The sequence below is a fragment of the Piliocolobus tephrosceles genome, chromosome 18, assembly GCF_002776525.5.
Source record: "Piliocolobus tephrosceles isolate RC106 chromosome 18, ASM277652v3, whole genome shotgun sequence".
NCBI lineage: Eukaryota > Metazoa > Chordata > Mammalia > Primates > Cercopithecidae > Piliocolobus > Piliocolobus tephrosceles.
Window position 1 is genome coordinate 67770326 of NC_045451.1, and position 27161 is coordinate 67797486.

Here is a 27161-nt window from a genome sequence, read left to right on the forward strand (position 1 = left end):
TGTTAAAATGTCTTCTAAAATTCTTCCCAAATTGGTCTAAAGAATCAATGGAATCCCAATGAAAATCTTAGCAGGCTTTATTTTTTTTTATGGAAATTGACAAACTGATTCTAAAATTTATAAGGAAATACAAGAAACCTGACCTCTCAAGACCTACTATAAAGCTACAGTAACCAAGAAAGCTTGTTATTGGCACAAGAATAGACCAATAGATCTATAGAACAGTAGAGAGTCCAGAAATAAACCCACAATAATAAGGTTGAATAGTTTTCAACAAAGACCCCAAAACAGGTAAAATATTCTCAACAAATGGTGCTAGACCAATTGCATATACATACAGGAGAAAAACAAAAAAACTCCGACTCCTTCCTCACATCAAATACAAAAATTAATATGAAATGAATTATAGATGTAAAAGCGAAAACTATAAAGCTACTAAAAGAAAGTGTACCATGATATCTTGGTAAATTTGGGATAAGCTAATATTTTTTGAGGTCATAGAAAGCATTAATCTTAAAAGAAAAAATGGTAAATTGGGATTCATCACAAAACCTCTGCTCATCAAAAGTCACAGGAAAGTGAATAAGCAAACACTAAGTAGAACGGATATGTTTGCAATATATACATATCTGATGAAGGATTCATACACAAAATAAATAAAATTATGTTATAAGTCAGTAACAAGGAGGCTTATTTTTGTCCAATTTAAAAATGGACAAAAAAATCTAATCGTATACTAGTAAGCACATTGTCAACATTAGTCATCAGAGAAACACAAATTAACATCACAAAATGCCCATACATGCACACAGGAACAGCCAGCATAAAAATGGCTGATAGCACTAGATATCTAAGAGTGTGTAGTGCAGCCAGAACTCTCACACATTGCTGGTCAGACTACAAAACGGATACAATGACTTTTATTTTTATTTTTTAAATAGAGTTGAGGTCTCCCTCTATTGCCCAGGCTGGTCCTAAACTCCCAGGCTCCAGTGACCCTCCCATTTCAGCCTCCCAAAGTGTTGGGATTACACATGTGAGCCACAGCACCCAGCTGGATACATATACTTTTTATATAAGTTTAGCATTTTCTTAAAAAGGTAAACATCCACCTATCCTATAACTTAGTAATCCCACTCCTGGGTTATTGAAGGGATATGAAGATTTTTGTGACACCAGTCTTACACACTTAACTATATACTTAAAATCTGTATGCTTTCCTGAATGTAAATTATTTCTCAAACTTTAAAATTTGCTATGAAAGAAAATCCTCAGTTGCCGAAGATCAGATGTGGAACCAGAGTACAATGTGATGAATAAAGACCATGACATTCACCACATTATGGCACTACGGGGACAGGTGGGTGAGGGACCTGAGGACACGATTTTGGTCCATCACCTAAAGGCAGCATCTGTAACAACACAGCAATCTTACATGAAATAACGATATAACCACTGGCAAGAAAAAAGGCCAACACGTGGGGGAAAGAACAACCAAAAAGGAAAGAAGAAAAATAATAGTTCCCTTGAATAAAATTAATCTTTCATAGTGGCAGGACTGCTGTCCCATACTCACGCGTCTGGTAACAATAGGATCCAGGTCTTTAGGTTCGCGGTGGCTAAGGGTCATGAGATCTGCATTGAGCGTTCTAATGCGTTGTAAGCGAAGGCGAATATATCGTGCAGAAGTGAATTCCAACAACTTGGGTGAAAGATCATCAGCGCTTGGTCTGCCATTGATGAGTGATGTATGAATCTGAAGATGAAGGCATCAAAATAGATGAATGTCAATTTTTTTTTTTTTTTTTTTTTTTTGAGATGGAGTCTCGCTATATGGTCCGGGCTGGAGTGCAGTGTCACGATCTTGGCTCACTGTAACCTCCACCTCCCAGGTTCAAGCAATTCTCCTGCCTCAGCCTCCTGAGTAGCTGGGACTACAGGGGTGCACCATGACGTACAGCTAATTTTTGCATTTTTAGTAGAGACAGTGTTTCACGATGTTCACCAGTTTCGTCTTGAGCTCCTGACCTCAGGTGATCCACCTGCCTCAGCCTCCCAAAATGCTGGGATTATAGGGGTGAGCCACTGCACCTGGCCACAAATGTCAATTTTAAGCATGCAAAAACATAGCCCTGATTGTCTAATGTCAGGACAGAATCTTTAAGAGATACTATCTAAAATTAAAACAAAACAACTAGCTTCTTGTAAACGTATGTCTAACATTCGTTAATTCCTTGTGAATTACCATGATCTCAATGCCTTCAGTTTATTGAAGTTGTCTATTTCAGTGTCTCAGATATACTACATACTTAAAATCTATATGCTTTCCTGAATGTAAATTATGTCTCAAACTTTAAAATTTGATATAAAAGAAAACCCTCACTTGCCGAAGATCAGATGTGGAACCAGACTACAACGTGAAGAACAAAGACTGCAGCACTCATCACATTATGGCATTATTGCTGCAAATCTTTTAAGAGGACTGTTTCTCTCCATGTGGTTAGAATATTTCAGCATCTGTCCCGGGGCTACATCTTCTCTGAAGCAAATTTTAAATGTTATGAACAGGCTTCGAGAAGAACAAAGAAGAAGTGCCACAAAGCCTGAATGATACAGGCTGCCTTAATTAATCTCTGCCCTTGAAACCACACACAGCTCAGTGCAGAGTTCCCGCTGTGAAGAGCGCTGGAGAGTTTTTGAATTTGATCTCATCGAGCCAGGTGCTACTAAAGAATGGGCTGTGTCTCATTATACCCTGACTTTAAGGAAGTGTATACAATCTGGGCATGCTGGGGACTAAGCTGCAAGACTTCAAGAGTTTCCAGCGCTCACCACCTGCCGAGGAGAACATTGAGAAAACTGAGAACTACAACTTTGGGGGACATTTTAGCTCTCTAATATTTCAACAAACGTTCTTGCCAGGGTGCTGTGGGGAAGATGCTCTGAAGGAGGCTCCAAGGGCGTCATTAAATCAGAGCAGAGTGAAGACTGAGAGCCTCCTTGAAGAGAGGAAGTCAACAAGGTAAACTATATTGTTTGTGAAATTACTCATAACAGATTTGACTCAAGGCCACTTTAAATAGAGGTAGATTGCTATGTTAAAGAGTTTGGTATTGAGAGAGATCAATTTTGCGTCTTTAATATTGGCCATGACAATGGCTGTCCTAACATCTGAGACAGGGAGACTCTGATGAGGAAACAGATCTTGCCGCGGCGGGCACCATACCCACCTCTCCATGCTCAAGTGGCACCAATCTGGAATAATAGGAGGTGCAGATCACTTCATCATCAGCCCTGTAGGTGGGCGGCCCTCGTCTTGGAGTTACATTGTAACGAGACAAACACTCTGAGTCGCTGACTGCATAATACTGCCAGGGGCTGAACGTGGTGCCATCTAGAGAACGCTCCAAAATCCAGTTTCCGGGCCGAGGGGCATTGGCAGCTTTAATGATGACATATGCAACTTGAAAGACCTGAAACAAAGACACTGAAAAGTCTCAATCCAGAATCGATATAAGCCAGGCACAGAATGAGAGCTACTGCATGATCTCACTTAAAGGTAGAGTCTAAGATAGTTGAACTTAGAATCAGACAGTAGAGTGGTGGCTGCCAGGAGCTGTGGGGAGAGGGGAATAGGGAGATGGTGGTCAATGCATACAAAGTTTCAGTTATGTAAGATGAATAAGTTCTGGAGATACAACGGATGATAACAATACTGTACAGCATACTAGAAATTTATGTATTAAAAGGGTAGATCTTACGTATGCTCATCATATACACAAAAGGGTAGCTATGTGAAGTGATAAATATATTAGTTACCTGGATTGTGATGGATGATTCTTTCATAGTGTATACATATATCAAATCAAGCTGTATACCTTAAATATATACAATAATTTTTTTAAAAAAATAGAATCAGTAGCAGCTGTTTAAAAACAAAAGTGCATCTTGAGAGAACTGGTAAACATGCTCGCCATCCTCAGTAGTAAAAATGCTCACCATACTCAGTAGTTCTTCTCCTGGGTATTTACCCAAATGAACTGAAAACTTAGGTCCTCACAAAAACCTGCACCACCATTGCCAAAACTTGGAAGCAACCAAGATGTCCTCTAACAGGTAAATAGAAACACATGCTATGGTGCATCCAGACCATGGAATATTAAGATAAAAATAAAAAGAATGAATTCTCAAGCCACAAAAAGACATGAAGAAACCTTGAATGCATATTCCTGGCTGGGTGCAGTGGCTCATGCCTGTAATCCCAGCACTTTGGGAGGCCAAGGCTGGTGGATCTCCTGAGCTCAGGAGTTTGAGACCACCCAGAGCAACGTGGTAAAACCCCGTCTCTACTAATAAATACAAAAAAAGTAGGGGGGTGTGGTGGCACGTGCCTGTAGTCCCTGCTACTCAGGAGGCTGAGTCATGAGAATCACTTGAACCCCAGAGGCAGAGGTTATGGGGAGCCGAGATTGCGCCACTGCACCCCAGCTTGGGCTACAGAGTGAGACTCTGTCTCAAAAAAAAAAAAGAAAGAAAGGCTAGGCGCCCCGTAGCTCACGCCAGTACTTGGGGAGGCCGTAAAAAAAAAAAAAAAAAAAGAAAGAAAGGCTAGGCGCCGTGGCTCACGCTTGTAATCCCAGCACTTGGGGAGGCCGTGGCAGGCAGATCAGCTGAGGTCAAGAGTTCGAGACTAGCCTGACCAACATGGTGAAACCATATCTCTACTAAATACAAAAAAAATTAGCCAGCTGTGGAGGCGCATGCATGTAATCCCAGCTACTTTTGAGGCTGAGGCAGGAGAACCGCTTGAACCTGGGAAGCAGAGGTTGCAGCGGGTTGAGATTGAACCATTGCACTCCAGCCTGAGCAACAAGAAAGAAACTCTGTTTCAGAAAATAAATAAATAGGCCGGGCGTGGAGGCTCAAACCTGTTATCCAGCACTTTGGGAGGCCGAGGCAGGTGGATCATGAGGTCAGGAGATCGAGACCATCCTGGCTAACACGGTGAAACCCCATCTCTACTAAAAATACAAAAAAATTATCTGGGCACGGTGGTGATGCCTGTAGTCCAGCTACTCGGGAGGCTGAGGCAGGAGAATCGCTTGAACCTGGGAGGCGGAGGTTGCAGTGAGCTGAGATCGTGCCACTGCACTCCAGCCCGGCTGACAGAGCAAGATTCCATCTCAAAAATAATAAATAAATAAATAAATGCATATAACTAAGTGAAAGAAGCCAATCTGAAAAGGCTGCACACTGTATGATTCCAACTGTATGACATTGTGACAAAGGCAAAACGATGAAGACAGCATAAAGATCAGTGGCTACCTGCATCTCAGAGGGAGGGAACGAGATGAATAGGTGGAGCACAGGAGATGTTTAGCGCAGTGAAACCACCCTGTATGATACTTTAATGGTGGGAACATGTCATTACACATTTGTCTAAACACACAGAATGTACAACACCAAGAGGGAACCCTCATGTAAACTATGCACTCAACAATAATAATGCATCAATATTGTCTCATCAGTGATAACAAACGCACCGTTCGAATGAAAGATGGTAATAGTGGGAGAAACTGGAGAGGAGGCAGAGAGTGAGGTGAGGAGCATGCAACTTTGTACTTTCTGCTCATTTTTCTATAAATGTAAAACCACTCCAAAAATGTCTATTAATGGAAAAAAATTAAAAGTCAGAGTAATGAGGAAACAAACTGGGAAAAAAAATAAATGTAGATGACTATTATCAGCAGGAGGAGACTAGGCAGACAAATCCTGGATTTGGAAGGGACCCTGGTAGATATCTAGCCCAAAATCTAGCACTGAGAAGGAATTCTCTCTCCAAAAACCCCAGGCCTTCTCCAAGTACTTCCAGTGACAGGAAATTCCTTAGCTCCTAAGATAGTCCTTTTGTTTTAAGACAACTCCCTCATTAGAGAATTTTTTTTGTTTGTTTCTTATTTTTTGAGACAAGATCTGACTCTGTTGCCCAGGCTGCTGGAGTGCAGTGGCACGATATCAGCTCACTGCAGTCCCAACCTCCTGGGCTCAAGTGATCCTCCCACCTCAGGCTCCAGAGTGACATGCACCACCACACGTGGCTAATTTTTGTACTTTTTTGCGGGACAGGGTCTTGCTACATTGCCCAGGCTAGTCTCAAACACCTGGGCTCAAGTGGTCCGCCCACCTCGACCTCCCAAAGTGCTTGGATTATAGCCTTGAGCCACTGTGCCTGGCCAGAGAATCTTTTTTTACATTGATTCAAGCTCCCTCGTAATATTCTACATGCTAGAGCTGCAGAAAAGATCTTGGATTCCACTTTCATGTAACTGTCCTTCAAACATCTGAACATAGCTATCATATATCACCTCCAGAATCTCTCGTTTTTCTCCTTAATATTCTGGTTTCCTGAAAACATTCATCATTTAACAAGACATCCTTGCCTTGTCATAAGGCTCTGGCCATAACCTTATTTTAAAATGCAGCTCCCAGGAATTGAAGAGAACTCTAAATGTTTTCTGAACTGTGAAGAACGTAGTGAAAATATCACACCCCTGTTTTAGTTATTCAGCCTTAGCAAGCACTCACTTTTCTGAGAGTAAACTCAGATTATTAACTCAGGTCGCGGTAGCAAGCGACAATAACCAAAACATGCCTTTCTCCCTGTGAACTACTGACTCCAGACTTCCTTTAACCCAGATGGATACAGGTGATTTTTTAAAAAACCAAACTCCAGCACTTTTAATTTGTAAAATAGATATGCAATACATGTGTGTAAATGTACCTCTAAACATGCGTGTATACAGCTGACCCTTGAACAACACGGGTTTAAACTACATAGGTCCACTTATAAACGAACTTTTTTCTGTGCTTCTGCCACCCCTGAGACAGCAAAACCAACCCCTCTTCCTCCTCCTCCTCATCCTACTCAATGTGAAGATAACAGGGATGAGGACCTTGATGGATCCACGTCCACTTAATAACAGTAGATACAATATTGTCTCTTCCTTACAATTTTAATAACAATTTCTTCTCTCTAGCTTACTTTACTGTAAGAATATACCACAAACATACAACACATACATACATACATAATACATAATACAATACATACAACACATAAAATATGTGTTAACTCTTTATGTTATCAGCAAGGCTTCAAGTCAATAGTAGGCTATTAGTAGTTAAGTATTTTAGGGAAGTCAAATGTTATTCATGGATTTTTTGACTGCATTGGGAGTTGGCACCCCCAACCCTCAAGTTATTCAAGGGTCAGCTGTGTGTGTGTGTGTGTGTGTAAATATATGTATGTATGTGTGTGTATATATATATATATATATATAAATTTAGGCCAGGTGTGGTGGCTCACACCTGTAATCCCAGCACTTTGGGAGGCCGAGGTGGGCAGATCAATCGAGGTCAGGAGTTCGAGACCAGCCTGGCCAACATGGTGAAACCCCATCTCTACTAAAAAAATACAAATATTAGCTGGGTGTAGTGGCGCATGCCTGTAATCCCAGCTACTTGGGAGGCCAAGGCCAGAGAATTGCTTGAACCTGGGAGGCAGAGGTTGCAGTGAGCCAAGATCGCACCACTGCACTCCCAGCCTGGGTGACAGAGCGAGACTCCATCTCAAAAAAAGAAAAAAATTCACCCACGTACACACACATACACCTATATGTGTATGTTTTGGGAAGGAAGTTGTTAATTTACTAAGTCTCATTGCCTGGGTTTTCTTGGGTTTTATTTATTTGCTTTTCTTTTCCCTGATTCTGGAATTCCACAGAATCAATAGGGACTAATAATTCTATCTCATCATAGTAACTCTTTCCACCTGCCAGAAACGTTCTCCAGTGGACTTCAGTGTGCAAGTGATTTCAGGGAGTCGGATGTTTTGGCTATCTCTGCGCTTGTGCTGCTTTCCTTTCAAAGACAACTGCTGTTTCTAAAGCACATTAGAAGTGAAATAAGGGCCGGGTGCGGTGGCTCACGCCTGTAATCCCAGCACTTTGGGAGGCCGAGGTGGGCGGATCATGAGGTCAGGAGATCGAGACCATCCTAGCTAACACGGTGAAGCCCCGTCCCTACTAAAACACAAAAAATTAGCTGGGCGTGGTGGCAGATGCCTGTACTCCCAGCTACTCGGGAGGCTGAGGCAGGAGAATGGTGTGAACCCGGGAGGCGGAGCTTGCAGTGAGTGGAGCTTGCAGTTGAGTGGAAGCTTGCAGTTGAGTGGAAGCTTGCGCCACTGCACTCCAGCCTGGGCGACAGAGTGAGACTCTGTCTCAAAAAAAAAAAAGAAGTGAAATAATGTGTTCAGGGGCTTTGACAAGGAGGACAAGGGAGAACATTCTCATAGCTACTCAACACTGTCCAATTTTTTTGTAAATGTTTGCATCATAAAAGTTGAACTCTATGAATATGTGGGTTGTGATCATTCATTACTGCTGCACATGTGAAACTCGACTTCACAAAGCAGAGGCGCCACATGAGCCAGGATAATCAGGCAGCCCATTTGGGAGGGAGAGAAGGCAAGGTCATTTACAAAGACATCTGAAACAGAATTACTTTCTGTCTTCCAGTTTCACATTTGAAAATGGAAAGAACTAACAAGTTTACCACATGCATGTTAAGAGCTTTACCCATGTATCATCACATTTAATTCCAAACAACCCCATTATTGTTTTTGTGCCCATTTTACACATTTGGAAACTGAAGAAAAGAGAGGTCAAGGAACAAACTACTGAGTTGCAGGTCCCCAAAGAAACCAGGTGGTGTCAACTCCAGAGCCCGTCAGCCACCCTGCGTACTGCCTGCCCCCAAATGTTCACACACACATAGGGTTACTGAACTTTCGTTTTTGTAATGCCAAGAAACAAACAAACAAAAAGATTCCTACATTCACTTGGAGACCAGGTTCATGTGTTAAGTACAGCGGCAGCTCTTCCAGATGTTCTGCTGAGTCAGGGAAGAGGACGGAGAGTGTGCAAGAAACAAAAATTAATGACTTCTAATGCCACGAAGCACTTTCTGTGGCCAGTGCCAATGCCATGTGCTTCATTAGAATTATTAATGCTTTGAATTTTTTTTTTTTTTGAGACAGTGTCTCGCCCTGTCGCCCAGACTGGAGTACAGTGGCGTGATCTCGGCTCACTGCAACCTCCGACGCCTGGGTTCAAGTGGTTCTCCTGCCTCAGCCTCCGGATTAGCTGGGATTACAGGTGCACGCCACCACGTCCAGCTAATTTTTGTATTTTTAGTAGAGATGGGGTTTTACCATGTTGGCCAGGCTGGTCTCAAACTCCTGACCTCAAATGATCCATGCCTCTCAAAGTGCTGGGATTAAAGACATGAGGTACCATGCCTCAACAACTCTTTGAATTCTTACAACTACATTCTTCTTATGAAGTAAGTACTGTCATTTCCCCCCATTACAGATGAGGAAATTGGGGCACAGAAAGGTTAGGTAATCTTTCCAGTATCTTACAGGTGCTGAACTGTATACAGCAGGGCTTGAACCCAGGCAGCTTATACTCTTAAGCACTATGCCGCGCTACTTCTAGATATTGCAAAGAAAAGGAAAGAAATCCCAGGCTGAGACAACTGGTAAGTCCTAATCCAGTTTTTCCACCCTTTTACTTCCACCACTGTCATTCCTTTCTTTCTTTCCTTCTTTCCTTCCCCTTCCTTCCTTCCTTCCTTCCTTCCTTCCTTCCTTCCTTCCTTCCTTCCTTCCTCTTTCTCTTTCTCTCTCTCTCTCCCTTTTTTTTTTTTTTTTGATATAAGATCTTACTCTATCACCCAGGCTGGAGTGCAGTAGCATGGTCACAGCTCACTACAGCCTTGACCTCCTGGGCTCAAGAGATTCTCCCACGTCAGCCCGCCAAATCACTGGAACCGCAGACAAGCCACATGATGCCTGGCTAATTTTTTAAAATTTTCTTCGTAGTCATGGGATCTCACTACATTGCCCAGGTTGGTCTTGAACTCTTGGGCTAAAGTGATCCACACCCACCTTGGCCTCCCAAAGTGCCGTGATTACAGATGTGAACTATCGCACCTAGCTCAGAATTATTTCAATACCATGTGTCAGCATTTTATCAACCTTTTGCCGGCTTTTATTCTGAGAGCTTAGTCATATGTTAGAAAATGATACCAAACGGAAAAACAATCACAGGGAAAAACTTTAGGATGAACTTTCAAGGGAGGAGTTAGTTAACTTTTATCTTGATCAAAGCCTTCCTTAGGATGTTGGTCATTGTTCCCACAATCTCTCAATAGCCCTCAAGGTCCCCAAACTGGAGACCAGGACACAAACTAGGGGTCCTGAGAGTGGTGAGTCTGATAAAGAGGAAAAGGGGGCTATAAAGACTCTAAATACAACAACCTGTCTTCATTTTGCCCCGTTATGGGCTGATTTGTTTCCCCTAAAATGCATACACTGAAGTTCTAACTTCCAGTAGCTGAGAACAGGGCTGTATCTGGTGACAGGGTCTTTAAAGAGGTGATTAAGTTAAATGAGGTCATTGCAGTGGGCCCTATGTCAATATTTCTGGTGTCATAAGAAAAGCAGATTAGGACACGGACAGTACAGAGGGAAGACCCTGTGAGGACTCAGGGAGGAGAAGCCACTACGAGCCAGAAGAAACCGACTCTGCTGACACCTTTACCTTACACTTCAGCCTCCAGAACTGTGAGGACGTCAGTGTCTCTTGCTTGAGCTGCGCAGTCGGTGCTACTTGTTACAGCAGTCCAAGCTGATTAATACAGGCCCAATTCACCAATCATGTGTTGACAAACTGGTCTTACACATAATGTAGGAAAACTGAAGGATTTTCTCTTAGTATGTAGAACTTTTTTTTTCTTTTTGAGACAAAGTTTCTCTCTTGTCGCCCAGGCTGGAGTGCAGTGGCGTAATCTCGGCTCACTGCAATCTCTGCCTCCTGGGTTCAAGCGATTCTCCTGCCTCAGCCTCCTGGGTAGCTGGCATTACAGGTGCACACCACCACGCCCAGCTAATGTTTGTATTTTTAGTAGAGGTGGGGTTTCATCATGTTGGCCAGGATGGTCTCGAACTCCTGACCTCAGGTGATCCACCCGCCTTGGCTTCCTAAAGTGCTGGGATTACAGGCATGAGCCACTGTGCCTGGCCGGTATATAGAATATTAAACCCCTGTCCCAATAAAATCCACAATATTTCTTTTGCCCCTTTTTTGCATGGTTGACTAAACTGCCTTTTCTCTGGATTTAAGGTTGGCTGAACACAAACTGATGATGCAGGGGTTCTCACTAGACTCAGAGTCAATATAGTCTTGCTAAACCTGCAGCTGATACAGCCATTTTTAAATCCACTTTCATCACGATTTTCCACCAAGTAGCCTTTGTTAATGATCACTGGAATGCACATAAACAGTGTCACATAAATAAAGTAGGCACACATCAAACGCCACTTTCTAAAAAGGAATCCAGACAGGAATGTTCATGTGGCCCTCAATCTTAACTTAAATATATAAAATCCATCTCAGGCACAGATGTCTAAAAAATACAGATAACTCAATTTTCCAGCATCAGAGGTCAACTTCCCATGTGCAGAGAAAAGTGAAGCCTCTCCTCTCCACAGAAAGTGCAGCTGTTCTCCGCAGGCTCTCAGGAAATCTACAGGGTTCAATACCAGGCACGACTCCCCTCTGAAAATTCTCCATAGAAGAACCTACCTGCCTCCATGGTGGTAACTGAACAGTGAATGAAGGCATGTTTTCTCTCTTGCATGAAGGAAATGAACTCTTCCCAGACAAAAGAGATTTAGATTAACAGTTAAGTACGTTTCATAAATAATATTGCTCAATTATCCCTGTGAAAGTGGTGATTTTGTGCTAAGCTTTATGCCTCATGAAATTATTAGAGAATGAAATGCAAAATGACCATTTGAATTAATACTTATTACTCATGAATAAAGAAGCAGTTATTTAATAGGAGCCTAATGACTAACGCAGATATGGCTCACTTCCAGTTTTATAGTGTGTCAATCACCAAAGCCCTTCAGTCAATCGATCAGCACGTGAAGTGACAACAAAAACTAGGAAAAACAGAGATGCCAGGGAGCTGAGAGGGAAGGAAGGATGCCTGCGATATACATTTTAAATACAGTTCTCAGAGCAATTACTTGAAATGTCATTTATGTTATATTTCAGTTGGCAGTTTTAACTGTTATCTCCTCATTTTAGGAGCAGTATACTCAATTAATGACCCAAAAAACCCAGCTTCGTAAATGAGAAGAACATTTTAGAATAAAACGTGATTTGTTTCTCTTTAAATTTGGTGCTGCCATTAGATGTGCAAAATAAACATGTCCCAAAATTAAAACAAAATAAAGCATGTCCTTGTCCAGTAACTTTTCTCTTTTTTCCTCATTTTCTTTTGGCTTTTTGTTTTGATTAGGGGAGGAGGGACAGGCTGCCAATAGTGATAAATTTAGATCAAGCAGATTTCTTTCCTTAAAATTCTTAAAATGCATGTCTCGGACAGGACAATTCAGGAATGCTCCCTTCAGAACTATGCTGAGATACTTAAAGTGGACGTTGAAGGAAAGTCAAAGTAAGAAAGACGACTGCTGACAAATAGAGGGCACAGAGATACGAGCCCATTTAAAACGTAAATAGTAACCCGTGATAGTAATCTGGAGATAGGAAAGGAATACTTCAAACACCCATCAGAAGCAGTTTTGTCTTCTATCAGTTAGAAAAGCGATTTCAGAAGGAGCCCACCCGCAAGCTGACCCACGGTCCAGGTGCCACCATTTCCATTTGAGGGTGACTAATAGAATTGTTGTTTTAAAAAGCATGCAGGCTGAGGGTGGCGGCTCACACCTGTAATCCCAGCACTTTGGGAGGCCAAGGTGGGCAGACTGCTTGAGCCCAGGAATTTGAGACTAGCCTGGGCAACACGGCAAAACCTCGTCTCTGCAAAAAGTACAAAAAAAATCATCCAGGCATGGTGGCGCACGCCTATAGTCCCAGTCATGGAGAGGCTGAAGTGGGAGGATCACTTGAGCCTGCGGAGTCAAGGCTGCGGTGAGCCGTGATGGTGCCGCTGCACTCCAGCCTGGGTGACAGAGCAAGACCCTGTCCCTCATCCCCCGCAAAAGGTGCTGAACCGCTTTATCTAAGAAACAGAACAGACAAGTAAGAGGCTGGTTTCCATCCCTCTCGATGTATTTCTCCCTATAATTGTTCCTATTGCTCAAGCTGACCAAGTATTCTTGGCGATTTTGCTAAATTTGTGGAAAATTAGCTGGAACTACCTCAAAACCACAGGCAGACATGTCACCAAATGCTCTTTGTGGGGATCTTCATTTATTTTCCCCGCCTTGTAAGATCCACATGATAGCCAAGTGCTCCTAGAATGATATAAACCCACTTGTGAAATGCAGTTATAGGCCATTCTCAGACCTGAGACATCCAAAAAGCACCTTTTCTATTCCCCAACTCCTAACCATTCCCTTGGCCGGAACTATTGAGTTTTCACCTAGGAGTATCTTACTTAGCCTTTGAAATCACACTAGGCTTTTCTCCAAAATGCAGTTCCCCATTTGTTCATGTTGGGACGGTGGTGGCAATGAATGGCATCCCTTCCTTCCTCTTCTGGCTGTGGAAGTACGCTCAGAAATCTGTCATGAAGATTGGAAAAAGCAGTTTGCCATATTCCAGAAAAAAGCAAACTGGAGGATGTGGTGTAGATGGGCGCAGCAGAGGCCTGCTCAACACGCTCCCTCCTGCGTCCCAGCCTGAGTGGATGCTTGTGGATCCACCCCGGAAGCTCTGTCCTGTGGGCCAGAACCTGTGCATCTGAGAACAGCCTGCACAGGAAAAGAAGAGCACACATGCCCTGAGGGAGAGAGTCAGCTGTCCCCAAGTGAGGACAATGGCTGCTCCTCCCTTGAGGACAGGTGGGGGAGGGGTGAGCAAAGGAGCACTCCACATGGACACAGGAGACTGGGGACAAGGGACGCCCACTAACAATTTTTCACTGAAGCTTTGTCCAGTCATCATTAACTGAGCATCTGCTTTGTCACAGGGACTACGCCAGGTGCCACAAATATGGCAGCAGATGGAAGGGCTATGTGACCCAATGCCCTGGTGGGAAAGCCAGAGGCTGACCACGTCACCAGGGAGAAGGGCGGAGGCTATGAGAGTATCTGGGTGTCGGGGGAAGGCCCATTAAGTCTGGAGAAGGCAGATAGTCAGGGAAGGCTTCCCTGAAGGTATCTCTGAAGCCAGATGGGAGATGTCCAGGTAACTGGAGCGAAGGTGAAGAAGGACAGAGTGGAACCCTGAGGGCAGAGCACAGAGGAAGGAGTGCAGAGACGGCAGGAGAGAGCCAGCGGGGGCCTGGTCAGGGCCATGGGCCATCACGCAGATCTTTGTGCACTGTGGTAAAACCCTTAGACCATCCCAGGACCTGAAACCAAGGAGCTACGGGGTCACCAGGGCTTAAAGTCACAGAATTGGATGTTGGTGCCTGGAAATCATGAGAGATGGTGGTGCTGACTGTAAACACCAAGAGACCAGAGCAGAGAGAAAAGAATGGGTCTGACGGGGTTTTCTAAAAGGTCAAAACGTGAATGAGAAGGAAAACACAAAGAGGCCAAGCAGGGCCTTCCAGCTCTGATCAGATCCCTCTCTCTACTGTAGGAAGAGTGCGGAGTTCTCTCCCACATGGCCCCAAAGCCCACACTTCTCCCCCTCTTGCCTCAGTCCCAGAGACTTTCTGGCTGAAAACTCAACTTCTTTTTATCTCTTCTTCTCCTAGTCCTCACATTGACCTGTTTTTGCCCCAGGTGATGGAGCGACGGTGAAGAGCTTACATTACAGCTTGCATCCCTCCTTTTCATGCCTTATTATGAGAAAACACACGGGTATCACACCCAATGACAGTAAAAGGGGCCCTTAATCATTAAGCCTCGAAAATCCAACAAGTGATACACTGTGCAAATCCGTACTTAACGAACTCCATTAAACATTAACCTTTTAGTTATACATTTACAACACCCAGAAACAATAATTATGTGTTCTTTCCTTCGCACACTAAATCTAGCTGAATCGTTGATAGTTTCAGCACTAGAGAGATGAGAAAGTATTATTTCGTGTGTGTGTGTAAAATTTCACTTTTTATATGGATCTTTGGTCTATATTCTACTTGAAGATTCTCCTTTTTCTTTAGACACATCTAACTTCATTGAGTATCTGACAAATCATCATATTTAAAGCTTATTTTTAAAAGAGAATATCCAAATATGTAGGATACATAATATATAGGAAGGCTTTTGTTTATTTTTTTAAAAGATGCAGTGGGAACGTAAAATGGTGCGGGTACTATGGAAAAAAGTACAGTGGTTCCTCAAAAAATTAAACATCGAATTACAATATGACGCAGAAATTCCTCTTCCAGGTATATATCCAGAAGAATGGAAAGCAGGGACTCACACACACATACACACCAACGTTCACAGCAGCATTATACGCAATAGCTAAAAGGTGGAAACAGCCCAACTATCCATCAATGGATGGCTGGCTGAACAAAGTGCGGTCTATGCATACAATGGAATATTATTGTAATACACGCTACAACATAGATAAACTTCGAGGACATTACGTATGCTAAGTGAAATAAGCCAGACAAAAGGACAAATAGAGTAGGATTCCACTTATGTAAGCCTGATTACCCACAGTAAACCAATTCATAGACAGAAGGTGAATGGAGGCTACCCAGGGCTGGGGGAAGAGAGGAACGTGGAGTTGGTGTTTAAGGGGTAGAGTTTCCGTTTGGGAAGATGAAAAAGTTCTGGGGATGGATGGTGGTGATGGTTGCACAATGTACTTAATGTCACCGAACTGCACACTTAAAAATGGTTAAAATGGCTCCCACGGCAGCCTCGAGTGCCCCGTCCCATCTGGCTCCCCCTGCTGATGTCTAGTGTTTTTTCCTCTCTCCTGTCCTTGTGTTGAAGGCAAGAAACGAAGTGTCAAGCCCCCATTCCCTCCCTACTCTGACAGCAGGATTACATGCATGTTGTGTATTGTAAATTTTTTTTTGTTTATTTTGTTCTGAAATTAAAGTATGCAAAATAAAGAATATGCCATTTTTATACAAAAAAAAGTTTACAATGGTAAATTTTATGTTATGCATATTTTACAACACCACCCCCTCCAAAAAAAAGAGATGAGAAGTGAATGGTATGAAGATTCAACCTTGTGAAAGACTGAGCTGTCTAAGTCGCAAATGAGTAGGAATGTAGTATTTCTAGGCAGGGGCCAACTCCATAGAAACCAATTAAGTCAGCGGAGGTCAAGCAAACAGCTCCGAGGGGATGTTTGAAATCTTATCTTTCTCATGACCTGATTTCGGTCACATTCTTTCTGAGCTCTGGCAAGGCATGATGATACTTCACAAAATACAAAATCAGAGCCCCAAACTCAGGGCTTTGCAGTGGAAGACCCACTGTTTACACAATGCTTTCTCCTTGGTGGCATTTCCTGAACAGCACAGTGACCTCAGGCAGCCCCATCTCTTGCCTGGCTCAGTCTATAAGACTGATACAAGACTGGTAAAGTTGTAAATGATCCTAAACATTGTTCATCCCAATGGAGACCTACTAAATGGTTATTTAACTGGCATTTTTTTGTGCTTCTGTCATACGAAGAACACAGATAAATATCTTCTGATTACATACCATTAAATAGTAGGAAAAGCAAAAATTCTTAAATTATATTGACAATTCTCATGATAGTCTTGTAAATATTATGGAGGAAAAGGTCTTAGAAACTGTTGAAACTGCACTGGATCAGTCACTTGCTCTTAAAAGGGTAATAAAGAATAGCCAAGGCCCGGCGCGGTGGCTTACGCCTGCAATCCCAGCACCTTGGAGGGCCAAGGTGGGTGGATCACGAGGTCAGGAGATCAAGACCATCCTGGCTAACAGGGTGAAACCTCGTCTCTACTAAAAAATACAAAAATTTAGCCAGGTATGGTGGCACACACCTGTAGTCCCAGGTACTCAGGAGGCTGAGGCAGGAGAATCTCTTGAACTCAGGAGGTGGAGGTTGCAGTGAGCTGAGATGGCACCACTGCACTCCAACACGGGTGACAGAGAGAGACTCTGTCTCAAAAAAAAAAAAAAAAACGCTAGCCAAAATTTGATCCAAAAACTACTGTACAGAGGGGTGTGGGGGAATTCTCTGTACTTCTCATTCAATTTTTCTGTAAACCTAAAACTTCTCTAAAACATAGTCGATAATTTTTTAAAACACAGAAACAAACAATTACACATGTTCTAATAATTCTCAACTGATAAGAAAGCTTATGTTGGCCAGGTGTGGTGGCTCACACCTGTAATCCCAACACTTTGGGAGGCCGAGGTGGGTGAATCACTTGAGGCCAGGAGTTTGAGACCAGCCTAGGCAGCATGGCAAAACCTCATCTCTTCTCAGAATTCAAAAATTAGCCAGGTGTGGTGGCATGCCCCTGTAGTCCCAGCTACTCAGGAGCTTGAGGCACAAGAATGACTGGAACTGAGGAGGCAGAGGTTGCAGTGAGCCGAGATCACAACATTGCACTCCAGCCTGGGTGACAAAGGGAGACTGTCTCAAAAATCAGCCCAGTTGACTGAACAGAAGCTAGTAAGTATGATAGTTTTAAAGCTTTACCAAATTTCCCAGGCCATCTCAGTTTGTACAGCTATGCCATCCAGCTAATTATCTGCAGGTTTAAATTTGACCTCACGGTTTTCCCAGGTTCATTTCCAAAACGGACAGGCCAGAGTGAGTCAGTGCTTTCTAAGTGCCTGCATACAAATTGCAAAGAGACCACAGGTCTGAGGGGGTGCCCTGGCATCAACAGGCAGCTGTCCCCGTCACTAAGAAGTCTCCACCTTCATTGTACTTTGGCAGCCTGGTCATCTCACCAAAACCAACGCTTTCAGAGTTAGAATTCCACAATCACCATATTCCCTGCAAAAAGGTAGTGATAGGTGAGTAATATATTTTTAATTTCCTATAGTCTGGAGAACTTTAAAACTACATTGAATGTTTTCCATGATTTAGGCTTAACATGACAAATCCAGAGGACGTATTCTGTACATCCCAGTGCATATTCGTGAGTGATGTGGCTACAAATCAACACATTCTTCAGATTTTTCATGTATGTATAAGATGAAATAATGAATAGGAAAGCACTTTATAAAATGCACAATACAGAGGTAAGGTATCAGATTTTTAATCAATTTCCCTAGGTTCCATAGTTATTCTTGTGACTACTTGCACTTCTCAAAATAATGAGACTTAGAGTCAAATCAGTTTTTTCTCTTTGGTTAGAATATGACTTGAAAAGTCTGTCCAGCCTCTGATATTGATATTCAATATCTAAAAATGTCACCACCATGTTACAGCAATTTGGCTGCCTCAATGGATTAATGATCATAAAATTTATACATGTGAAGATAATAAACCAAACATTGTTTAAGCATCTTAATTTAGCTTAGTGCTACCAAAGATATGTCCAGTACAGTGACCTAATGTAACAACTCATTATAAACAAATAAATTCTCTGCTATTCAATTAGCACAGGACAAAAAATATATATATATATAAGAAAATAAAATTCTGATCTCCGTACTGCCGAGGAATTGTGAAACACACCTAGTCACTGTTACTGAGCAGATAAGTTGAGCAATGGTTTTGAAAAAAAATAAGGCACTAAAGATCACATTTTTAAAAATTTAAGCATTTCACTAAATAATCTAATTTTTTGGAATCGACATTAAAAAATAAATTACCATAACAGCCATAAAATATTCAAAAGTTTGTTACAACGTAACTTAGAATAGCCCCAAATTGAAAACACCTTCAGTGTCTCCCAATGGGAACAGGTTAAATGAATTATTGTGTAGCCAAATGATAGACTATCATTCTGCCATTAAAAATTATTACAGGCATTTTACTGGTCGCTATGAAGAAGAAACTGGTACCACCTGGCTCTCCTACAGTTAACAGCCAGAACTCTGGACACAGGATATAAAGAATGGGTTTCAAATATTGGACAGCAGGCAGCACGGGAAAGTGACTCCCGGGAGAAGAGCCCAGGATTGCTTTGCTTTCTGCCTAGAGGCACTTTCTGGACTGTGATTTGTCAATGTTTTATAAAGTTAAATATACATATATCTTGTGGCCAGTTCCACTCTTAGAGAAATAAAAACATCCAGAAAGATTGATAAGAATGTCTGCAGCAGCATTTTTACAATAGACAAAAACTGGAAATACCCAGCAAGACAGTGGATAAATAAATGTTGGTATATCCATGAAGTGAAATACTACACAGAAATGAATGGAACAAGCCACTCATACAAGCAACGGCACGTGAATCTGACAAACCTCATGCTCAGAGAAAGAAGCCAGACACAAAAAAGGAAACACTGTGATTCCATGGATAAGAAGTCATCTCACAGGCAAAACTCTTCCGAAGTGAAAAAAAAATTCAGGACAGCGGTTCCTCTGGCTGCTGGGAGGGAGGAGAGCAAGTGAGGAATTGGCTGGGAAGCGTGTGGGGGAACATTTTGCGGTGATGGAAAAGTTCTATACCTTGACAAGGGGATGGCTTATACAAGTGTCTGTATTTATCAAAACTCACCCAACTATACACCCAAGATCTGTGCATTTCACTATATGTCAATTATATCCCAATAAATAGGGGGAAAAAAAGACAAGAGAGGAAATGTTTATTCTAGGACTGAATGTACTATGTCAGCCCCACAGACACGCCAGGTTTTCTAATTTCCAGGTCTTTCCCACCCTACTCGTTCCTGCTGCTTCCTTCTGTATTCCCTCCTCCCTTCCTCCAGCGGGTCCTTTTTGCAGTTTCTTTTTGTGGTCTTTTTTTTTTTTTTCTTTTTGAGACGGGGTTTTGCTCTTGTTGCCCAGGCTGGAGTGCAATGGCGTGATCCCGGCTCACCGCAACCTCCGCCCTCCGGGTTCTACTGATTCTCCTGACTCAGCCTCCTGAGTAGCTGGGATTACAGGTATGTGCCACCATGCTTGGCCAATTTTTTATTTTTAGTAGAGAGAGGGTTTCCCCATGTTGGTCAGACTGGTCTCGAACTCCCGAGCTCAGGTGATCTGCCTGCCTCAGCCTCCCAAAGTGCTGGGATTACAGGCAGGAGACACTGCTCCCAGCCCGCATTGTTTCTTTGAACTGCTAAGTGGTCCTTCCTATGTGTTCTCTGTGCACCCCCATCCCCTGCACACTCTCCACCACTCAGCAGAAGCCTATTTTTCCCCACCAGACCAGAAGGCCCTTGAGAGCTGAGGCCTGCCTTAAACACGCAATGAAAGTGACCTGCTTATCACTGCTAATAACCGACGTAGTGAAGGAACCAACCATGTGTTGTGCACTTTCTCTGCACTAAGGGCTTAACGAGGATCTGATCATTGTCTTGTTCATCGATGAATCCTGAGATCCCAGTATGCACAAGGCAGAGATTCCATGATGTCTTAAATATATTCAGTGTTCTCAGATATGATGCAATGGAGCAAAAGGTCACCTCTGGTTGTAAGAATCACAGGGGATTTTTTAAAATAACTTTTTTCTTACATTTTCTATAGTTTAAAAAGTTTCTGCTATTATATGTTACTAGTACATCAAAATAAAGGAAGTTCTGTGTAGAGAAAAGGTCCACTGAAGACATTAAAAACACAAGAGATATTTTGAGATCTAGCTGAGGTTTTTATAAGCCATTTCTAAAAAATGTTGTTACAGCTCTGTTTTTAAAGATGGAAATGTTACAATCTGAGTAGAAGCTAAGTCAATACATAAAAAGAAAAGAAAAAGCTAGAGTGGACACCAAACTGCACTATATTTTTCAAAGAAAAATTTCTTGAGAAATTAAAACTTATCCCTTTTTTTTTCAGCTTCAATATAACAGGAAGAAATAATTTCAGAACGGACGTCCCTCTTTTCCCATAAATATACAAAAATCTTTACTTTGAAGCCAAAACAGTTGGGGATATGAAAAGCATATTGTGATCCAGTCCTGCAAAACTGTCTTCACGGATTTCCCTGAATCCTCCCAGGCCCAGTGCAAGAAGTCCCGCTGGGTAGAAACACTGAAAGTGTGAGACCAAACCTTGGCAGCTCAAAATCTAAAGAGAACTGCGCTCTGCCAAATGGCAAAATGGTTATCCTGGACTATCTGGCAACTCCCACCGATAATACATAAGTGAGAAAGCTTAAATATAAATCTTAACAAGAAACAAAACTCCATCTTGTTCCTAAAGCCTGGCCTCAATTGTTTTCACTTCTTCAGCTCACTTACTGTGAAAAGAACAGTATCTGCATTCCTGTAGGGTTCCTATAAGCTCTTCACCTCATCTAAAGACAGGGGTGCGGCCCCTACAAGATAAGATACGCAAGGCTGCAAAGATTAAAGCCTCCCAGAGAAAGACCCTTTCAGAAGGCTAAGGTAGTAGTAGTTTTAAAACAGGCCTCAAATTCTTCACCCCTCCTCCAGTTGACGGGTGAGGCTGGTCTACCTTTCCCAACTTGAATCTCTGCCAACCTGAGTGACTGGGTGTCTCATAAAGCACAGGGAAACTGGCACTGTGTGACTGAAGACCAGGTCTAAGAGGGGACACAACTTCTGCCTCCTGCCCCAAGCTGCCCTATAAGCAAGCTGCCTTAAGGCCGCCATGCTGTGAGGAAGCTCTGGCGTCCATGCGGAAAGACCACACAGAGAAGCCCTGAACCCTCATGAACATAGCCTCCAGCTGCCCCAGGGACCTTCTCCCAGCTGGTCCAGCACCCTCTTCCCCAGGTTCCCCAAACTCCCTCCTCTTCCCTAAGCTGCTCCAACTCTAGCCCCCATGGTCTGCAGCCTTAGACATACCCACTCAGGCCTTGCCTAAATCCTGACCCCACTGAAATCAGGAAAGGTATAAAACGAATGTTGCTGTTTTAAGCCATAAAGTTTCACAGTGATTTCTTCCACAATAGATAACCAGCAGAGAAGCTATGCATGAGAAAATAAAATGAGGTAATGAAAATGTGAAAACGAAAGAAGACCTATTTCTGAGGCTAGCAGCTTCCCAGAGAACATGACAACAAAGATAAAAATGTCTGGAGCACAGGAATTTAGGGTGGCTTACTTCCAAATCATAATCATGAGCTTAAGATTTCTTCCAATCTATTTGTTTTACCAAGCAAATCAAGAAACCTTAATATCTGAAATTGGTGGAGGCCAGTATGAAGTAAAAGAAAACTGGAATAGAATCGTTAGAGTACAAACAAGCATGCAGTAAAAGTAATTTCTATCTGAGTGCTTCTAGGAAGGGTTTCTGCCTAACCTCTTTTCAGGAACAGCCAAAATTCACTTCTAATGAGATGCTCCAAGTTACATGCAATTCTTGCAATAAAAATCTTTAAAGATTTTATCTTAAGAATGTGAAATTTGCCTATTTTCTTGTTGACCTTGTCGATGTGCTTAATAAACACTTTATATTTGAATGATATGATAATAAACCTCACCTTGTACTGGTCAATTTTTCAGAAATTTGGGGGAAAAAAACAACTGACATCTGAATTAATGAGGTTTTACAAAACCCAGCAAACAAGCAGCTCTTGTCTAAAGGTTTGCATAAAACAAAGGCCCTCTGTGACTATGTTCCCACAACAAAGTGCTACTTCCTAATTAAACCTACACATAAAATAAAGCACGGCTCCAAAGAGCAGCTTTATTTTCAATGCCATAGGGAACTTTCCTTCTTTACAAAACAGATCTTATCTTCTAAAAGACCATTACACATTTTTACTCACACATGTGACCCTCACTCCCAGTGAAATGTTCTCGAGTTTAGAAGTTTTTTAAGGAAAAGAGAAGATACTGATTTATTTTCCTCCTTCTTGGTTAAAAAAAAAAAAAGTTAGGTAGCACCCAATTCTGTCAGCCACTGCAAAAGCATGAAGAAAGTGTCAATACCCTGCTGGATTCACGGGGGAGAGGACCCTACCGAGCAGGCAAACAGAAGAGGGAAGAGGATAGAATCCGAACACTCCCAACATCAGGAGAGAATTGCAAGAGTTCTTGCCAGTCTCCCCGTAAAGTCAGAACAAAGGAAAACAATAATTGGAGACCAAAGACAAGGTGACAGCGTGGCATGGTGTAGAGGGAACCAGAGATCCTGGTTTCCAGGCCTAGCCTGAGCACGTGCAGCCATAGACCGACCCTGGGCAAGCCTGTGACCCGCTTGCTCTGTGCTGTGATTTTTGTACCTGCAAAGAGATCATTCACATTCCAGAACTGTTGGGAAAAGCAGATGAAATAATACGGATGAGGAAAAAAATGCTGAATAGTCTATAATTCATATCTATAAGTTCCTATATGTGTAGCTGTTAATAACATTCCTCTATCAAAAGATGCTCAAAACAAAATTAACCATAAATTTGTCATATAAACCTCAAACGTGATTGATATTCACTGCATTATTTCATGGGTATATGTACGAAATGAACCTTTTTTCATTGATAGCTCAAGTTATCACCCATAACAAAAAAAGCACCAAAATGTCAGGCCTGAGGATTCTTGGGCAAATGATGGGTAAGCCATATATATAGAAACTATTAATGCAGCTTTAACAATTATTGATCTTGAGTTTTAATTATACTGGGAAATGTTCATGATATAAACTTACATAAAACATTCAAACACGAATTTACATATCACATAATCTGTCTCAGCTGGAGGGTCAGAGTGCTACAATGATGCAGAGTCCAGGCTGTCAAGCTTCAGTGAGTCCTACCCTTGAGCAAGCCTCTTTAAACTCTCTAAGTCTCAGTTTTGTCATCCGTCTAAAGGGGATAATAACAGGAGCCAACTCACAGGCGATTATGAGAATTCAATGACATAATCCTCATCAAGTGCACAGCAGAATGTCTGGTGCAGTAAGTATGTAATACATGATGATACTGTCGTAGCATTATTAAATGCATAGAATTGTAGGCAAATGACACAGTCAATACCCCAAGATACCAATTAGCGATTGCTACAGGGTGAAGAGATGATATGTTTTTACCCGTTTACGCTTATCTGTATCTTCCATTTTTCTATGATGATTCCATCTTAATTTCCTAATCAGAAAAAACAGAATAATTATTGACTTATGAATTTCTCAAAATCTGCATAACTGTACTCCTTAATCCTGTTAGCTAATTGTGATTAGATTCTATTAAGCCCTTGTTTAACATTTCCCTTGGTGATTTCTGAAGATCTGTAGGAATCTAAAGTAACTTGTGTATTAGAAGCATGACAGAGGGAAAAAAACTCAGGTTTATTAAACGTGAGGAGTTTGTTAGGTACTCTACATCCTTCATGCTATCACATTTCACTTTGTATATACCACCCTACCACACTTCATGCATCTCCACCAAATCACGCCACCAAAACCCAACAGTTAATACATAAATGGAACTGCTTCTGTATTTCCTCCATCCCTATCCTGAAGGTCTCAGGACCAAGCTGGTGCCCTGATGCAGTCTCTCAGCTGAGAACCAAGAATACCTAGTCTGTAATGTATTAGACAGCAGTCCACGATTTCTCCAGGAGAATTCACTGTAATATGCTTTCTACATATTCAAAAGTATTTGTAATAAAAAGGCTCAATAAATAAAAAAATCTGAGAAAGGCTTGATCAGATGTAAGCATAATGTGCTTTGTTTAAAAAAAAAAAACAACAAAGCACAAGCAGAATTTTCATACTGTGTAAACGGTAAAGAAATTTCTGAATACTACTTATTTTAAGTGATCTTATTTTAAAAGCCTACCCTAAAACACTAAAAATTACCTAAAGCAGTCTATAACTACATGTGTATGTTTATTTTTTTAACTTGCCTTAGACATCTAAAATGGAGACTGCCTTCTGGAATTCCTCAGACTAACTTAGTCCATCCCTTCAGGATGAAGTCAAGCATGACAAATTTCAAGACAAAGGATAGACGTACAGAGGTTTGAAATCTATGTGTAAAATGTCCAGGTCTTAATTTGGCCAAACTCATATAATACCATATTCTTAATAATGAACACAGTTTTACTTTTTCCTTTAGAAAAAGGAAAATACGTAGAAAGGTGATGGGAAAAACCACAATCTTCCAGAGAACCATTCTTACGACTGAGATAAACACAAAGACCAGGGTAAAAAAGAAGCTCTTGGCTGGGCGTGGTGCTCATGCCTCTAACTCCAGCACTTTGGGAAGCTGAGGCAGGTGGATCACCTGAGATCAGGAGTTCGAGACCACATACCTGTAATCCCAGCTACTCAGGAGGCTGAGGCAGGAGAATCACTTGAACCCGGGAGGTGGAGGTTGCAGTGAGCCAAGATCGAGCCATTACACTCCAGCCTGGGTAACAAGAGCGAAACTCCGTCTCAAACAAAAAAAAAAAAAAAAGAAAGAAAAGAAAAAAGAAGCTCTTTTCTTTTTTCTTTAGGGGGATTTGAAAATATTAAGGAGTGTCACATTAATTCATGTCCTATTTTACTTTCACAATACTATGAACCTGAACTTGGAAAATGTCTTCTGAGCTGCACATCTTGCTACCTTATTTGCCGTAATTATTACAGAACACAAGTTCCTTGTACATCAGTATATGAAGTATCACCTTGTCTTGTTAAAATCCTGCACATTTGGCCAGGCATGGTGGCTCACACCTGTAATCCCAGCACTTTGGGAGGCCGAGGCGCGCAGATCACGAGGTCAAGAGATGAGACCATCCTGGCCAACATAGTGAAACCCCGTCTACTAAGAATACAAAAAATTAACCGGGCATGGTGACAGGAGCCTGTAGTCCCAGCTACTCGGGAGGCTGAGGCAGGAGAATCGCTTGAACCCAGGAGACGGAAGTTGCAGTGTGCCGAGATCACGCCACTGCACTCCAGCCTGGGTGTCAGAGCGAGGCTTTGTTTCAAAAAAACATCCTGCACATTTTAAAACTATCACTTATTCAAAGAATTCCGATTGTCATTTAATCTCCATAATTTCTATGTAAATCCTACAATGCACATTACAATTACTTGCCTGTCTTAACCAATCTCATATTTTACATGAAATTTATGAGCTCTAACACAAGAGAATGGAAAAAAATAAGAATTAATGCGATGGCTTTTCTGAAAAGCTCAAATCAGAACCAGGACAACGGCTCCAAAACACCTGCTAACAGCTCCAAAACACCTGCCATCTCTCTTCTCCCCTCCCCTCCCCTCCCCTCCCTTCTCCTCTCCTCTCCTCTCCTTTCCTTTCCCAGGAACATCAGGGCAACTGGAGCTCATCTCATATTTCTTCGCATCCTCCTATGTGGCCTTCAAGCAAGGGAAGAGGATGCAGGTGTGGCTGGAGCCAATCATACCTTCCCTTTCCCCACTGATGCTGAAGGCGCTGCTTAAGTTAGTATTGGGCAACTCCAGCTTACCTGGCCCAGACAGACTGCATCTGGCAGGGCAGACACAGTCAAGAGGTTTAACACCGTCTTGTTTTGTTTTCTTCTAGCCTTATATAATCCTTATACAATAACTTGCTCAAAGACATTAGCAAGACAGTAAGCTAAAAGTTAGGAAATACACGTGTTTTCCCCCCTCTCCCTCCCCATGCATCTGTCGGCAGCCAGCAAACCGCCTGACATTTCCTGGATGGATGGGTGTGCCCTGTTGACACAGCTTCAAAGAACATCAACCATATGGAAGCAATTGCACCCACCTCCCCAAAGACACCTGGGAATGATAAAAGGGACAAGAAATGGCACCAGGGACTCCTTCTGTGTACCACTTGCCTTCACCTGGTGGAAAATAGACCAGAATGTAAATGTGTTCAGAAAGAATCCAGACTTTCCCAAAAGTCATCGGAAGACCACAGTTCAGCAGCCCATAGACACTCTTCAAGGGTTCTGGCCTGACCTACCTGTCTTAAGTCCAGAGTGATTGTGACCCAGTGATACTCTCTCCCATTCTGAATGCTGGGACTTTGCCACCAGTTATTGGTGCCATCTATGGCATGTGATATTGGATGGCGTTCTGTTAAAAGAAAATAAAAAACATGAATTCCTCTCAGCTCTTGCTTTACATTTCTTGAGTTCTAAA

The 27161-nt window shown here is 42.2% G+C and overlaps 1 protein-coding gene across 1 annotated transcript in view; it reads right to left on the reverse strand.

Moving 5' to 3' along the window:
* Positions 1 to 27161, reverse strand: part of LAMA1 (laminin subunit alpha 1) — a 165620-nt gene that overhangs the window by 101023 nt on the left and 37436 nt on the right. The window contains exons 3-5 of the mRNA XM_026456029.2: positions 26983 to 27095; positions 3231 to 3473; positions 1577 to 1756 (exon numbers count right to left, since the gene is read on the reverse strand). Of these exons, the coding sequence (XP_026311814.1) occupies positions 1577 to 1756; positions 3231 to 3473; positions 26983 to 27095 (536 nt within the window). The remainder of the gene's footprint in view (positions 1 to 1576; positions 1757 to 3230; positions 3474 to 26982; positions 27096 to 27161) is intronic.